This window comes from Schistocerca cancellata, chromosome 1 (assembly GCF_023864275.1).
Source record: "Schistocerca cancellata isolate TAMUIC-IGC-003103 chromosome 1, iqSchCanc2.1, whole genome shotgun sequence".
Lineage (NCBI taxonomy): Eukaryota > Metazoa > Arthropoda > Insecta > Orthoptera > Acrididae > Schistocerca > Schistocerca cancellata.
Genome location: NC_064626.1, coordinates 5,900,618 through 5,918,751, shown reverse-complemented (window position 1 = coordinate 5,918,751; position 18,134 = coordinate 5,900,618). Strand labels below are relative to the sequence as shown.

General features: G+C 42.7%; 1 protein-coding gene and 2 non-coding genes across 3 annotated transcripts in view; 1 reads left to right on the top strand and 2 right to left on the bottom strand.

Annotated features, from left to right (window-relative positions):
- Positions 1–5,193: 5,193 nt before the first annotated feature.
- Positions 5,194–5,266, bottom strand: Trnak-uuu (transfer RNA lysine (anticodon UUU)). Its single transcript has one exon. It is a non-coding gene; the product is annotated as a tRNA-Lys (tRNA).
- A 296-nt stretch (positions 5,267–5,562) lies between these two features.
- On the bottom strand, positions 5,563–5,634 carry Trnae-uuc (transfer RNA glutamic acid (anticodon UUC)). The gene has a single exon. It is a non-coding gene; the product is annotated as a tRNA-Glu (tRNA).
- An 11,046-nt stretch (positions 5,635–16,680) lies between these two features.
- LOC126163731 (uncharacterized) overlaps positions 16,681–18,134 on the top strand; it is a 60,344-nt gene continuing 58,890 nt past the window's right edge. The window contains exon 1 of the mRNA XM_049920183.1: positions 16,681–16,875. Within this exon, the coding sequence (XP_049776140.1) occupies positions 16,681–16,875 (195 nt within the window). The remainder of the gene's footprint in view (positions 16,876–18,134) is intronic.

The following is an 18,134-nucleotide window of genomic DNA, read 5'->3' as shown; positions in this document are numbered from 1 at the left end:
CGCCTCCCAATAAAAGATCCTGTCGTTGGCATAGAAACGTTCCTCGATTTAGAAAGAGAAGTCATAGAACCTATAGTATCTTATAGCGACTTAATTTCTGTGTTAATTCGTCATTGTGAGTTGTCGATGGATGCAACAGAGAAGGAATAGTGCATCCGAAAGGAGATACTTGACTCCCAATAGAAGATCCTGTCGTTGCCATAGAATGGTTAATCGTTTTAGAAAGAGAAGTCGTAAAACCTATAGTATGTGATAGCGACGCAATTTCTGTGTTAATTCGTCATTGTGAGGGATCGACGGATGCAATAAAGAAGGAATAGTGCATCCGAAAAGAGATACTCGCCTCCCAATTTAAGATCCTTTCGTCGCCATAGAAACGTTACTCGATTTAGAAAGTGAAGGCATAGAACCTATAGTATTTCATAGCGACGCAATTTCTGTGTTAATTCGTCATTGTGAGTGATCGACGGATGCAATAAAGAAGGAATAGTGCATCCGAAAAGAGATACCCACCTCCCAATATAAGATCCTGTCGTTGCCATAGAATGGTTATTCGCTTTAGAAAGAGAAGGCATAAAACCTATAGTATGTGATAGCGACGCAATTTCTGTGTTAATTCGTCATTGTGAGGGATCGACGGATGCAATAAAGAAGGAATAGTGCATCCGAAAAGAGATACTCGCCTCCCAATGTAAGATCCTGTCGTTGCCATAGAAACGTTCCTCGATTTAGAAAGAGAAGGCATCGAACCTATAGTATTTCATAGCGACACAATTTCTGTGTTAATTCGTCATTGTGAGTGATCGACGGATGCAATTAAGAAGTAATGGTGCATCCGAAAGGAGATACTCGGCTCCCAATAGAAGATCCTGTCTTTGCAATAGAAACGTTGCTCGATTTAGAAAGACAAGCCATAGAAACTATAGTATTTCATAGCGACACAATTGCTGTGTTAATTCGTCATTGTGAGGGATCGACGGATGCAGTAAAGAAGGAACAGTGCATCCGAAAGGAGATATTCGCCTCCGAATATAAGATCCTGTCGTTTGCATAGAAAAGTTCCTCGATTTAGAAAGAGAAATAATAGAACCTATCGTATTTCATAGCGTCCCAATTTCTGTGTTAATTCGTCATTGTGAGGGATCGACGGATGCAATAAAGGAGGAATAGTGCATCCGAAAAGAGATACTCGCCTCCCAATAGAAGATCCTGTCGTTGCCATAGAAACGTTCCTCGATTTAGAAAGAGAAGGCAGAGAACCTATAGTACTTCATAGCGACGCAATTTCTGTGTTAATTCGTAATTGTGAGGGATTGACGGATGCAATAAAGAAGCAATGGTGCAGCCGAAAAGAGATACTCGCCTCACAATAGAAGATCCTGCCGTTGCCATAGAAACGTTCCTCGATTTAGAAAGACAAGGCATAGAACCTATAGTATTTTATAGCGACGCAATTACTGTGTTAATTTGTCATTGTGAGGGATCGACGGATGCAATAAAGAAGGAATAGTGCATCCGAAAAGAGATACTCGCCTCCCAATATAAGATCCTGTCGTTTGCATAGAAACGTTCCTCGATTTAGAAAGAGAATACATAGAACCTATAGTATATTATAGCGACGCAATTTCTGTGTTAATTCGTCATTGTGAGGGATCGACGGATGCAATAAAGAAGGAATGGTGCATCCTAAAAGAGATACTCGCCTCTCAATAGAAGATCCATTCGCTGCCATTGAAACGTTCTTCGATTTAGAAAGAGAAGGCATAGAACCTATAGTATTTCATAGCGACGCAATTTCTGTGTTAATTCGTCATTGTGAGGGATCGACGGATGCAATAAAGAAGGAATAGTGCATCAGAAAGCAGATACTCGTGACCCAATAGAAGATCCTGTCGTTGCCATAGAAACGTTCCTCGATTTAGAAAGAGAAGGCATAGAACCTATAGTATTTCATAGCGACGCAATTTCTGTGTTAATTCGTCATAGTGAGGTATCGGCGGATGCAATAGATAAGGAATAGTGCATCCGAAGGGAAACACTCGCCACCCAATATAAGATCCTGTCGTTGGCATAGAAACTTTCCTCGATTTAGAAAGAGAAGGCATAGAACCTATCGTATTTCATAGCGACGCAATCTCTGTGTTAATTCGTCATTGTGAGGGATCGACGGATGCAATAAAGAAGGAATAGTGCATCCTAAAGGGGATACTCGCCTCCGAATATAAGATCCTGTTGTTTGCATAGAAACGTTCCTCGATTTATAAAGAGAAGGAATAGCAGCTGTCTGCAGGGAAAGTGGGATTGCCACCCGGCGACGTCGGATGCGACCGAAAAAAGTGCTACGCACGCGGAGTCCCCCACTACACTGCCTTATAGCGACCGCTCATCACTATCGTGTGAGTAACGTTGCGGCCGCGGCGACGAGTCTTGCCCAAAGACGCAGCGTGCGTGGAGGCGCTACCCGGATGCGTGTGGATGCACCCTCCTACCTCGTAAAGCGCCTACAGCTACTATCACGCCTTCCAAGCAGTTGATCCGGGTTCGATTACCGGCCACCGCAACAGGCGCAAATTTTCGCGAATGAGTATGTGAGCCACGTGCTGTTAAATTAACGTTTTCTTTCCGTCGTTGCTCTAAGCAGGCCATCCTGTAGTATGTCCCGACTTGTCCCGACTTTGCTCGGCTGACGCGAAAGCTGACGCTTGGAATTCGCCCTTATCAAAAGGACAGGCGCTATAAACGGTTGTGAGAGGAGAGGTGTGGCGAGGTGCCAAAACGACACGCAAACCGCGAAATTTTCTGCTCCTCCTTCCTAAAGAAAAAAAGAAAAAAAACGGACGCAGTCGGTAGGACTCGAATCTACGCTCCCAGAGGGAATCTGATTTCTAGTCAGACGCCTTAACCACTTTATCTTATTAAACTTTATTAAATATTAATTTTTTGTTACATTTTCTTGATTGCACATTCACTGTTATCAAGTAGGGTTTGTAAACACCACTCTACAGCATAAATACTATACATTTACGTAAAACACTGCTGGAGTGGAATACACAATAGAATACAATTTTAACCCTTAAATGCATAGTGTTACATACCTGCAATATGGATTGAAAAATTATTTTGTCCACCTTTAGAGAGAATTTAGTGAACTAACCCAAGTCTTACAGGTGCAGCGAAGTATCTCTGATACTTAGTATTAGCTGTTGGCTGTACTGTGGACTTCTGGTAACCTTTTGGGAAGTATGCAGAGAAGTTAGGTGCGAATTTTGCTTAGTTTTCAAAAGGGTGGGATAGGATGCAGCAGCATCAACTTGGCCAAATGTGGGAAGGTTAGTCGTGAGCAGGCAGCAATTTTCTTCATGCTGCCAGCTATGGGAATATGCGCTGTGTCCCTTGTTTTTTAGGAACATACATCACATTTAAACTGGATGTCCAATTCCTGTTGATCCACTGTAGGGAGTTAAGAGGATAAATTATTACTGTCATTAAGTTTGCTTAATTCTATGAGAACAGTAAATTGTAGCGATTAATAATGGATACAAAATCATATCTGTGATGGTTGAGAAACATGACTCTATGAATCTGCAGTTAACAGTTGGTTCGCACATATAATTGTAAGTTAATGGTTATTCCTGAAGCAGAGACCACAAAAGTCTGTGCAACAAAAAGAAAATCTAATAACACACATGTTAATTTTCGTAGCTGATGTCAGATGAAGAATAAATTAAATGCTTTAAGTTCTACATGCTAAACTTTCAAGGCAACACAGGGAAGATTTCATGGACTGAAGCAGCAGACTGTTCAGTACACGCGAGAAAAGTGGAATAAAGGCTTCCTCATTACTTGAGAAACTAATCAAATGAAGGTGCTGGAAATGAGGAGGAATTTTTCAACTGCATGAGGTGCAGAATTCAAAGCAAGTATGAGCTCGTGCATGGTACTTAACTTCTTCAGACAGATCAATATAATAATAAAAAGTGTCTGTATTTACCTCACTATAAGACAACTCAGAATATAAGATGACCCCCTTTCTTTGAAGACCCAACATGTGAATTTTTGGTATTTAACATATTCTGACTAATATTTGCAAAGTCTAAAGGTAGTTATAGAAAATAAAAATCACTTTGGGATGTGGAACAGTCATAAATAAATATCTCCAGTTAAAAACAATACAAAATGACAATGATACAACTCCACTAACTTAAGATTCACTGAGCAGCAAATAAGGTTCTTTTTTGTTTTCATTTATAGTATGTCCATATCAGGAAGAGAAGAAGGCTTAAGTTTTTTATTTGCTTGGCATTCAGTAAATTCAGTTGAGTTACGCCTGAGACGAACTGCCATTACAATGTTACTGCGAGGGGGTTCATTGGCATTTTTGAAGTCTCTAGAGTAATATGTTGTTTTGTGTTGTTAATGTCTCTGAATGCTTCCGTTTTGTTAATTACACTTGAAGGGAGTCCACTTTCCTGTTGAGCAGCACTCTTTCGTCACTGCAGAACTCAAAGTCTTTGATTGAAAATGGCTATCTCATCACTTGTTGGTAGAGCATCCTCTACCTTAATCTCTGTAGCTTCTCCAAGACTTGAACACAGTTCTGCCTCCTGCTTTGAAATCTCCAATATTTCTTTCATGAGCGCACACTTCTTCTCTTGAAGTTTTCTTGTTTCACACTCTAGCTTAGTAAGAGCCTCACATAAAGGCAGCGTCTCATATAATGCAGGATAAAAATGAAATTCAAGTTCCTTACTTAGTTTGTCAGCTTCATGCAATAAAGAATTCAGCCTTTCGTGCATCTCATGTTTCTTCTGTTGCTCTCTAGAAATAATATTCTGGATCATCTCCTCAATTTCTTTCTTAACCTCATCACCACGCTTTGCAACATCCTCTGCATTAAACCCACATTATGCCCTCAGCGTCTTAAGATTTTTGAAGAAGGCACTATTCGATATGTCTGTCACTAAAGAATTCGTATCATCCATCATAAAACATAAACTCTCAACCACTCAGTTATAACAAGAAACTGGGTCTGTAACCACTCGGCCACGACTGCTCGTATCTGAAGCTTCCCTCGAATCGTGAAAAATCCAACCGGTCTGCGCAGAATGTTGACAGGAAACGAACTCTGTGCACTGATTACGGCAGGGCTACCAGCGCTACGAGACGAGCCATTACGGAAGCGTTAAAAACCTTCGCCCGGACATGGACTCGAACCCTGGACCCTTAGGTTAAAAGCCTGATGCTCTACCGACTGAGCTATCCGGGCTCACGCCCGTTGTGGGTGGAGCGGCTGCAAGCAATGTGAATAATTGGAACGCGTGTGTAGGCGTACTATGGTAATTGCTGGCTTCTGGCGCTACTGGCGACTTCACCGGCTTCCCACTGACGCTGGTAGCAGCCCAACAGCGGACCAGTGCCTCTTCTGCCTTTATCCCGGTGCTGACAGTAATTGCATCTTGTGCCTGTTTTCCCCGATTACGTTCGGCTGAAGCTCCGGAAGGAGGGCGACAAACGAAGGTTGGAAGGCCAAAACATGGAGGGACGTGTGCGCAAGAACTTCTCTTCCGGTACCGCGAATCGAACCCTGGCCTCCTGGGTGAAAGCCAGGTATCCTAGCCACTGGACCACACCGGATTTGCTCAATAAACGTGAGATTTACTCCCTCTCCTCCCGCATTTCGTGCTGAATCCGGACTCAGTGGTGTTCTCTGTTTGCGAGCGTATTTGTGCGTGCAGACTGGCATGGCGCACAGCTCGAACCTGACTATTCATTGCTGTTTGCATCATATTTTACTCATAACAGGGGAGAAGAAAGATCAAAGTTGTACCTTGCCATAATTGGAAGTAAACATGTTGACGCTGAGGCGTGGACTCCTTGCGGATAACAAACGACAATTAAGTTCGTTCCCTAGCAACAGCAACGCCGTTAATTCAGCCATTATGTACAGCAAATTAAATTCCCCGGGTGACGATCGAACTCACGACCTTAAGACTAGGAGACTTAGGCGCTACCTACTGCGCTACCGAGGCACGTTGCAACAAACGTCCCAGGAAACTTGGTAAGTCCCACATATTAGAGATAGACAGTTCGTGCTTTCTCAAGAATCTGCTGTGTTGCTACACGTGCTTTCCCGACTGGCTAGATTAAACTGCTGCCGCAGCTTTTTCAACGGAAAGCAGCACTGCCTGAGGTTACAGTACATCGCCCTTGCGGCACCTGGACACAGCGGCCTGTAGGGCCAGGCCGACGCTAGAGTTCAGAAATAGCACGCGACCGTCCAAGTACGTCCTCTTGCGTGCTGCGCGTTTGGTTCTTCTCACAGCGAATCCTGCTACACATTCCTGAGGCTGACGCAGCTCAAGCGAGCAATCGGCGCGGCGGCATTAGAGCGAGAACAGCAAAACGATGCATCGGCCGGGAATCGAACCCGGGCCGCCCGCGTGGTAGGCCAACAACCTACCACTTTTTTAGTTGTTGTTCTCATTTTGTTAGTTGCATTTGTTGGGGGCGGACGTCCGATGACGTCCGTGCTTGCCGAGCACATTCCCGAGCAGCTGTCTGCAGGGAAAGTGGGATTGCCACCCGGCGACGTCGGATACGACCGAAAAAAGTGCTACACACGCGGAGTCCCCCACTACACTGTCTTACAGCGACCGCTCATCACTATCGTGTGAGTAACGTTGCGGCCGCGGCGACGAGTCTTGCCCAAAGACGCAGCGTGCGTGGAGGCGCTACCCGGATGCGTGTGGATGCACCCTCCTACCTCGTAAAGCGCCTACAGCTACTATCACGCCTTCCAAGCAGTTGATCCGGGTTCGATTACCGGCCACCGCAACAGGCGCAAATTTTCGCGAATGAGTATGTGAGCCACGTGCTGTTAAATTAACGTTTTCTTTCCGTCGTTGCTCTAAGCAGGCCATCCTGTAGTATGTCCCGACTTGTCCCGACTTTGCTCGGCTGACGCGAAAGCTGACGCTTGGAATTCGCCCTTATCAAAAGGACAGGCGCTATAAACGGTTGTGAGAGGAGAGGTGTGGCGAGGTGCCAAAACGACACGCAAACCGCGAAATTTTCTGCTCCTCCTTCCTAAAGAAAAAAAGAAAAAAAACGGACGCAGTCGGTAGGACTCGAACCTACGCTCCCAGAGGGAATCTGATTTCTAGTCAGACGCCTTAACCACTTTATCTTATTAAACTTTATTAAATATTAATTTTTTGTTACATTTTCTTGATTGCACATTCACTGTTATCAAGTAGGGTTTGTAAACACCACTCTACAGCATAAATACTATACATTTACGTAAAACACTGCTGGAGTGGAATACACAATAGAATACAATTTTAACCCTTAAATGCATAGTGTTACATACCTGCAATATGGATTGAAAAATTATTTTGTCCACCTTTAGAGAGAATTTAGTGAACTAACCCAAGTCTTACAGGTGCAGCGAAGTATCTCTGATACTTAGTATTAGCTGTTGGCTGTACTGTGGACTTCTGGTAACCTTTTGGGAAGTATGCAGAGAAGTTAGGTGCGAATTTTGCTTAGTTTTCAAAAGGGTGGGATAGGATGCAGCAGCATCAACTTGGCCAAATGTGGGAAGGTTAGTCGTGAGCAGGCAGCAATTTTCTTCATGCTGCCAGCTATGGGAATATGCGCTGTGTCCCTTGTTTTTTAGGAACATACATCACATTTAAACTGGATGTCCAATTCCTGTTGATCCACTGTAGGGAGTTAAGAGGATAAATTATTACTGTCATTAAGTTTGCTTAATTCTATGAGAACAGTAAATTGTAGCGATTAATAATGGATACAAAATCATATCTGTGATGGTTGAGAAACATGACTCTATGAATCTGCGGTTAACAGTTGGTTCGCACATATAATTGTAAGTTAATGGTTATTCCTGAAGCAGAGACCACAAAAGTCTGTGCAACAAAAAGAAAATCTAATAACACACAAGTTAATTTTCGTAGCTGATGTCAGATGAAGAATAAATTAAATGCTTTAAGTTCTACATGCTAAACTTTCAGGGCAACACAGGGAAGATTTCATGGACTGAAGCAGCAGACTGTTCAGTACACGCGAGAAAAGTGGAATAAAGGCTTCCTCATTACTTGAGAAACTAATCAAATGAAGGTGCTGGAAATGAGGAGGAATTTTTCAACTGCATGAGGTGCAGAATTCAAAGCAAGTATGAGCTCGTGCATGGTACTTAACTTCTTCAGACAGATCAATATAATAATAAAAAGTGTCTGTATTTACCTCACTATAAGACAACTCAGAATATAAGATGACCCCCTTTCTTTGAAGACCCAACATGTGAATTTTTTGGTATTTAACATATTCTGACTAATATTTGCAAAGTCTAAAGGTAGTTATAGAAAATTATTTATTTAATAGAGCTAACAGCACCCGGTGTTCCCAGGCAGGCAGCCAGCCAAGTACTAACCAGGCCCGATGTTGCTTAACTTCGGTGATCAGACGAGAACCGGTGTATTTTTTTTTTAATAGAGCCAACAGCACCCGGTGTTCCCAGGCGGGCAGCCATCCTAGTACTAACCAGGCCCAATGTTGCTTAACTTCAGTGATCGGACGAGAACCGGTGTATTTATTTTTTTTTTTTTTTCATAGAGCCAACAGCACCTGGTGTTCCAGGGCGGTCACCCATCCAAGTACAAACCGGCCCCGATGTTGCTTAACTTCGGTGATCGGACGAGAACTGGTGTATTTTTCTTTTTTTAATAGAGCCAACAGCACCCGGTGTTCCCAGGCGGGCAGCCATCCAAGTACTAACCGGGCCCGATGTTGCTTAACTTCGGTGATGGGACGAGAACCGGTGTATTTTTTTTTAGCTCAACACGCTTAAGAGAAAAAAAATGACAACGATATTACCTGGCATTGTCATGCCGCAGAATAATAGTTCAAACACATATGCAGGAACACCGCCACAAAAAATAAATGTGAAAGATTATGCTGCAAGTTCGCCACACTTCAAAAATAATGAAAATTAAAGTACCTGCATTGTCGTGCTACAGAAAGATAGTGAAACACATAATGCCGGATCACCGCCACAAAAAATAAATGTGAAATATTAGGCTGCAAGTTCGCCACGCATCAAAAATAATGAAAATTAAAGTACCTGCATTATCATGCCGCAGAATAATAGCTAAACACACATGCAGGGTCATCACACAAAAAGAATAAAAGTAAAATAGTGGGCAATTAGCTCGCCAAGCGGCAAGAAAAAAGAAAAAAAACCGGAAGTACCTGGCAATAACATGCCACAGAAAGGGAGCCCAACACATAAGAAGGCGACACTGCACGCGTAAAAGCAACGTGACCGAGAAAAACAGGCACGTAAGCTAAACATAATAGACGTGGCAGTAATAACCATTTACACATTGAGGTAATACACGGCCCGAATTGCGTCACCATAAATGGAGGAAGAAAATGTGTATGTCAGTACCACAAGCAGGACGCCAAAGCGTCCAAAGTTGGAGAAAAAAAAATTTATATCAAATTAATGAATAAATGTAAGAAAGAAAATTCAAACTCTCAGAACTTTTTTGTAAGCGTGAGAGATCGCTACATTCAAATAGTTCGCGAAATCTGCACAGTATGTCGTTTTACGTTTCGACGTCACAAAATAATCCCAGAGATATCAAATAAGAAAATGCATCAGACAGTTCCAGACCAATCAGGGCGTAAACCGTATGTTCAAGTAACCACACAGTAGTTGTATGCCTTGCACGTCGAAAATACTTAAAATCAGGAATAATAACGGAATCGACGGTGACACTTGCCGGTACAGTTCTGTGAATAAGGGCGAGCATGATCTGACAAAGCGACCACATGGCTGCAACAGCCCGACACTGCAGCCGGTGCTCCGTGGCGTCAGGCGCGCCACACCTGCCACAGTTGGGCGAGGCGGGGAGGTGGATGTCGGCGAGGCGTCGGTTGGTCGGTAAGGTGTTGTTCACCAACCTGAACCACAACGCCGAAACGTCGGTTGGCAACACGCCGGCATTGATGTTCGCCCACACCTGTTTCCAGTTCACAGTAGGGTGACGAACCTCCAACCTGTGAACCGGCGGCCGTCCTATCAGGTCGACGTAGAGACGCCGAGCCGTACGGTGTGGATCGTTAGCCGTTCTTAAAACGTAACTGCGAGTGAGATAATATTCTCGCAGGAACGACAAACGATACGGAATGTCTGCGACAGAAACGGGGGCGCACTCAGACGCCGGCTGATGAATCTCCAATAAAGCAGCCGTGGTGCCACCCGGACAGCAGGTCTGCAGCGCAGCTGTGCGGTTTACAAGCAACGCCGCACATTTACGTCCAAAATCCACAAGTCCTAGGCCTCCCAAGGATCTGTCAAGGACACAAACCGACGCCCGCATCTTAAAAATTTCATGACGCCACAGTAACCAAAAGACAACACGTGAGATGGAACGTGCAATCAATTTCGGGACGCTGAGCAGCTGCGCAACGTACCATGCCCGCGACAGAATAAACGTGTTAATGAGGTCGACTTTTTGTAGCAAATTGAGCCGTCGCGAAGCATGTGTACAACAAAGAACGCGAATACCAGTACGAAGTTGTAAGTAGGCTGTTTATGTTTTCTTATTGGTAACGCCACGTAACGCTCTGTATGAAAATCACTGGCTGTGCTGTGTGCAGTCTGTGGCTAGTTTGCATTGTTGTCTGCCATTGTAGTGTTGGGCAGCTGGATGTGAACACCGCGTAGCATTGCGCAGTTGGAGGTGAGCCGCCAGCAGTGGTGGATGTCGGGAGAGAGATGGCGGAGTTTTGATAATTTGTAATACTGGATATTATGAACTACTATATATATTATAACTCTTAAGGTAAATACGTTGTTTGTTCTCTATTATCATCTTTCAATTGCTAACTATGCCTACTAGTAGTTAGTGCCTTCCGTAGTTTGAATCTTTTCTTTAGCTGGCGGTAGTGGCGCTCGCTGTATTGCAGTAGCTTGAGTAACGAAGATTTTTGTGAGGTAAGTGATTTGTGAAAGGTACAGGTTAATGTTAGTCAGGGCCATTCCTTTGTAGGGATTTCTGAAAGTCAGATTGCATTGCGCTAAAAAATATTGGGTGTCAGTTTAAGCACAGTCTTGTAAAAATGTTCAAAAGGGGACGTTTCATATGGCGACCCTTAGCCTAGGATACCTCACTGGAATCTTCTCATTTTTTCTTGTAGTTTGTGTAATTAGTGTAGATTTTGTTTATTGCTAGCGCGTAATTGTAGAGAGAATTTCCTTTGTAGTTGCAGTCTTTCATTGTTGTACAGTAAAACAGGTGTGGCACACATGTAGATTTGCACCAAGTATTTCGCAGTTGCAATTAACTACATATTTTCAGTGCTATGTTAATGTGTTCTCTTATTTTTGCTCTTCAAATTGTGCTGTTTCTGTGTTATCGTGTGAAATATTGTGACAATAATGGCGTGTGAAAAACGTAATACTAGGCTCCAATGTAGACTGAGAAATGACAGTGAAGACGAAAGCAGTGTGTTAGCGCCACTGTGTAATGAATTAACTAATGTTCAAAGTAGTAATTTGGTAATTGCGCATAGGGAAATGGAGCGGGTTGCAAATAATGGTGTACACAGTGAAACAAGTAGTGAACAGGGAAGCATTATCGATCGATCGCTTGGCAACAGCTCGCCTCAGGAATCCGAAATGACAGGACACAATTTTGCAAATACTGTAGAGTCAGGTTTTGCGTCCTCACCGTTTTCTCAAATAAGTCAAGACACATTTTCTGCTTGTCAAAATGTGAATGTTGCCGGTGCAAATGCACTGCCGAAAAGCGTAGAGGAACAGATTCCAGACACTAATGCATTGTTATTACAGCTAATGCAACAAATGGAACAAAATCAGAGACAAACACAGCAAAAGCTTCAAAAGTTAGACACAATGGAACAAAATCTTCGGAAGTTAGACACCACGCTTGAACAAACACTTGAAGATTTAACTACTGAGTTACATAACATTGAATCGAAATGTCAAAAAGTCTGTAATGACGTAAAAACACAAATTTGTGAGCATTTTCAACCTATCTTTTCGCGGCATGAAAATGCATTACAGAATCACGAAGCAGCCATAAAAGAACTGCAAACCATTGTTCATGAAAATCATGAGACCTTGTGGGCTAAAATTGACTCAGTTGCATCTACCGATTCGGTTACGCAACTTGCAAAAACTCAGGAAAACTTAAAAGACACAGTAGATTCGATTTCAACACAAATGGACACTCAAACTTGGTTCAGAAAAACACATTGAGGAAATGTGTTCACTATCGGAGAAAGTAGCCGAACTTTCGGATCAGGTCACTAACTTATCTACAAAGGTAGATGATGACCTGAATGACACAAGACCCGTAGCCTTCACTGACACACAAGAGTATGAACAAAATAGAAAATTCAAACAAAATCAAAATCAAATCAATACACAGTAGTGAGAAATCCGGTAATTACAAGATCAGTTGACGCAGGTAATACAAGAATTACATATTTCAGAGGACACTCGCGCTCCAGTACGGGAAGAGGGACATAGAAATACGGACACAACCACAAAATAATAACACAGGACACTTCGGAAATTATGAAAGAAATTGGCAAGGCGCATTGGATTTTGAGATGGAGCCGCCGAAACGAAGTAACAATGAGCGATGTGCGACTCGCCGACACGATGATTTCGACTATAAGCTGTTCATTACTACACGTAAATTCAAAACATTTAAGAATTCTGCCAACGACATTCATCCCCAAGCGTGGCTCCATCAATTCTCTCATTGTTTTCCTCCCAACTGGTCGTTAGAACACAGATTAGAATTTATGTGTGGCTACTTGGAGAATGAACCAGCTGTAAGAATGCGGTTGGTCATTCACGATTGCCACAGTGAAGGAGAGTTTTACCATGCCTTCCTCTCAGCATATTGGTCTCAAGCCACACAAGACCGAGTAAAACATGGCATCATAATGATGAAACGTTTCGAACAATCTGAATTTTCCAGTCTTGTCAAATATTTTGAAGACATGTTGCATAAGAATCAGTATCTTTCAAACCCATACAGCCCCTCAGAACTCATTCGCATTTGCTTAATGAAACTGCCTGAACATTTACGACATATTATTTTGGCAGGACGTTGCAAAGACGACATTGAAGCATTTCAGGGACTCTTACAAGAATTAGAAATTGACACTGACAATCGCGGAACGCGAAACCAGGAACACAACAATTACAGGTCACATCCGTCGCAATTCAGCGATGAAAGGAGTAATAACTGGACACGACAAGGCTATTCTCACAACACAAATCGTGACCAAAACAGACACCATCCATATGACAACCGTTGACAGAGTAGTAATAACTACAGGGAAAGATCACCTCTCCGCGGTAATGACTATCACAGGGACAATCAGAGAAACAGACAACGGTCCAGTGCGCAGTTATGATTCAAGGAGAAATTCTCCACCACGTGACCGACAAGAAAGAAACTATGGAATCTACCGACATGACAGACGACATGATCGTAACGACAGACCTGAACTGCATCAGAACTGGCGGGATTTAAACAGGGCAGGGCCCTCTCGTCACGGTGAATTTGTAGAAGTTAGGTCTCCTAATCCCAATAACGACGCGCGCCAACAAAGAGACAATAGGCAATGACTCACACCGCTGGCAGCCACAAAACGTACTTATGAATCTGACGACGCAGCTGCCGTAGCTAGTAATTACGTAAAAATGGAAGACATTAGGGACATCTTACTCCAGGAACACGACGTAAAACATAACAACATTGCATATCCTGTGATTCACATTACTGTAAATGACGTAAAATTTACGGCAGTACTTGACTCTGGCAGTCCCATTTCAGTAATTAGTGAAACAGCTTTTAGCAAATGCAACAAATCGAACGATTGCCCCACACTTCCGTTACGTAAGATTAAATTACAAGGTGCAATCTTTGGAAAAAGTGTAGATGTACGCCAACAAACCAATTTAGAATTCTTTTGCCAAAGCCACAGCTTCTCTATGAACTTTCTTATTGTTCCATTATTGTCGACGGAAATTATATTGGGAGTAGACTTTTTGAATTAATACAAAGCAATCTTAAACTTTCACGATGCTGAAATAAGTTTAGAGAAAAAAGGTAAGTCAATAGCTTTGAAATTTGAAGATTGGCTCTCAAACAATGACGAGGAAATTAATCGGCTTCTTCTTCTTCTGTTAGACAACAGTTCGGAATTTTCTACGGAACTAGACACTAACAATCACTCTGCAAGTACTGACAGGGATGAGATCGACGGCATATTTGAAATTAATGAGTTAATTCAGAATAAAATTCAAACAATTGAGAATTGTAATGACACTGATAGGCAGGACCTTTTTGAGATTTTACAAGAACATTCCACAGTTTTTACTCACAAAACAGGAACAATCAAGGGATTTCAATACCAATTTCGTGTTCGTGAGCATACTAAATTTTGTGTTAGACCATACGTAATTCCAGCACATTATAGGGACCGTGTTAGAACAGAAATACAATCTATGCTTGACGAGGGCATTATTGAGCCTGCAGTAAGCTCATACAACAATCCGTTACATGTTGTTGAGAAGAAAAATGGATCGATCAGGCTTGTCTTAGATTCGAGACAATACTATCATCATTCCTGAAACAGACAGGCCGCAGACGATGGAAGAACTTCTTCAAAATTTTAATGGTGTAAAAGTGTTGTCTTCCATTGATCTCAGATCCAGCTTTTATCAGATCGAACTTCATCCAGAATGTAGAAAATACACAGCTTTCCTTTGTTTCGGCGTTTGTTATCAGTTTCGGAAACTTCCTTTTGGTTTGAACATTTCTTCAGCAGCATTCATTCGCGGGCTAAATTCCATATTACCTGAGTTCTTAAAACGTCACATCACCTTATATGTGGACGATATTCTAATAGCAGAAGCTTCATGGGAACAACATAATCGCATCCTCAACATGGCGGCTGCAGTGTAACACGTGTTAAGTTCGGCTCGCGAAATTTAGTTGATTTCGAAGGTGTTCTCGCAGGTGGTGTTGTCTAGTACAAGTGGAAATCGTGTAAACAACAGTGTTCTGTGCAGTAGTGCTATTTTTTTTTCTGTGCTCCGCCAATATCTTCGAGAAAATGGTAAACAGAAGAGTCAACAGCAGCGCGTCCAGCAGCGGGGAAGCAGCAGGTGCGGCGGCTCTGCTCTTAGCGGAAGGTGCGGCCGCGGCTCCCGGTATAGCGGAGCTGGTCCGCTCTGAGGTAAACGCTGCGCTTCGCGATAAAAACAATCTCGATCTGATAGCAGGCACTATATCAGATACTGTAACGGCAGCAGTATTGGCCAAAATGCGTGAAACTGTTGAGGCTAATACTGCCGAAATTACAGCACTAAAAAAGTCTGTGTCTGAATACGAGAAAAAGGCACGAGAGTTGGAAATGAAACTATCTGCCGCAACAGACGAGCTAGAACAGTACCAAAGGCGAAATAGTCTACGACTGTTTGGAGTAGCAGAAAATAAGGAAGAAGACACAGACAACCTGCTTATAGAGGTTGCGCGTGAAAAATTAGGTGTTGAAGTGACCAAGGCAGACATTGACAGGAGCCATCGGGTGGGACGAAAACTACCAGGTGCTACCAAACCTCGTCCAATAATAATTAAATTTCTCTCGTACCGAAAAAGGGCAGAGATCTTTACCCAGAAGAAGAAGTTAGCAAGGACAGGGCTTACAATAAGGGAAGATCTGACACGCGAACGGCTAAAGATTTTAAACAGTGCCATATCCCATTTCGGTCTTCAGAATGTGTGGACTCAGGATGGCAGAGTAATCATTAAGACAGCAGCTGGAAAGAAGACAGTCACAAACATGACAGAACTGAATAGTATTAAGTGAAGCTACTCGAGCCAAAAGTGCAAACTTAACACCATTTGCAAATTGTAACAGCCCTATACTCAGATATAGTCTTGTAATTGTATTAACTTTTCAATTATACCCATATTTGTACCTTCAACTAATTGTTTTTGTAACTGTATTAACTTTTCACTATTTTTTTGTGTCTGTAGCTCTAACCATTACTTAATTTTAGTAACTGCTAATACTTTTTTCATTTTCTCAGTTTATTCTCTTCCATTCTGTAATAGTTCTATTGCAATTATTACTCTCTCGTTTAGCTCAGTAATCATCCATCTCTTCGGTTTAGATTGTTCATAACAAAAATCACCATCAGTATCACTTTAGCAAATTTCAGTCTAATTGTAGCTTCCTACGATAATCACTACCAGTATCACTTTAGTAAATTTCAGTTTAATTCTAGCTTCCTACGATAATCTATTAATTATTAAGCTTACTTCTCTCTGCTGGCAGCATCGGCCTATTAAATCACTCCCCTTTTCCTTATTTCCACCCTAACCTGTTTCAAATACGCTAATTACATTTCTCCTCTTACGACATAGGATACACAGTGACACACAGCCGTCACTATTTTGGTCATATTCTCCTTGCACCGAATACCACTAATCCATTTTCTATACTCCCGCAACCCCAGGAAATCTCTTGCAGTCGCCTTTCTTTCGGCACTCGCGGAGTCACAAACAGGGCGCGCAAAATCTTGGACACCCCTGTGTTATGTCACTTGGCGGAAGCACCGGCCAGTGCCCCTCGCGGCAGGTAGTGCCCAACAAAGGGACAAACCAGTCTGCCACCCTGCTCCAGGCCGCCCAGCGGAACGCGTCAGAGCTTTTAGCAGCTCACTGCAACATCCAGTCTTTACCTGCACATTACGAGGAACTTAGCCTCCTCTTCAACCAACTAAACTACCACGTAATCCTCTTATCCGAAACGTGGTTGAAACCACACATATCCTCTGCATCTATTCATCTCCCAGGGTACACATTTCTTAGGGCAGACAGATCAAAAAAGCGAGGTGGCGGGGTCGGCGCGTATATACGAACAGATCTCAAAGCGAAAGTCTTATGTACGTCAAATCCTGCTGAAGAAAAAGAGGCTGAATTCATGTTCATTGAAATAAATATACAAAGTCGGAAATTCTTGACTGGCGTCGTGTACAAGCCGCCAAAAATAAACTCAATGAGTTCCTTCCAGTCGGAATTACATTCACTTCAGTGTCAATACGAACATGTCGTCGTAATGGGTGACTTGAACATAGACCTGCTAAGAGACACTCCCTCCGCAACAAACCTAAGAAGACTGTTTAGTTGCAATAGCATGAATATTCTTCCATTACAACCTACACACCATACGGCGCACAGTCATACTCTTATAGACGTAATCGCAACGAAACAGACTGACAAAGTAAGAGATGTTGGTCAAACATCGGCCCCTGGCCTCTCAGCACATGATGTAATATTCCTGGCCTACTCTGTGCAACCCCCAAGGATCAAATCGCGTTACATAACTTGTAGGAATATGAAACGTATTGACCCTGACGCTCTAACAGCCGATTGCTCAGAAATCCCATGGCATCAAATAATCAGAGAACCTACAATCGACGGCAAAATTAATGAACTTGGTGATAAACTCACTGCCCTCTATGACAAACATGCACCTGTGCGGACAATCCGTGTAAGAAAATATCCTGCTCCATGGCTGACAGCTGAATTACGTCAAATGATGACTAATAGGGATGCTGCTCACAGGCGTTTCAAGGCAGATCCGAAACCCGAGCGTTTCGAAGAATACAGAAAGCTACGGAACAGAGTGAAACAATGCATTCGCAATGCTAAAATCAGGCACGCTCGCTCCCTTGTATGCAGCGATCTGACGCCCACGACACTATGGAAGAATCTCCGTAGCTTGGGGGTCGGAAAGGCAAAATCGGAAACTACTTTTCATGTGTCAGCTAACGAATTAAATGAATTCTTCTCTGCGCCTCTGAATACCAGCACGGCTGATAATTACCGTCCACAAGAATCCCCAAACAGGATAACTAAAAACGATACCTTCCATTTAAAACATGTAACAACAAATACGGTAAGAAAAGCAATAATGAGAATCTCTTCTGATGCAATAGGCAACGACAGTATCGGTATAACCATGATTAAGAATGTTGCCGATATCTT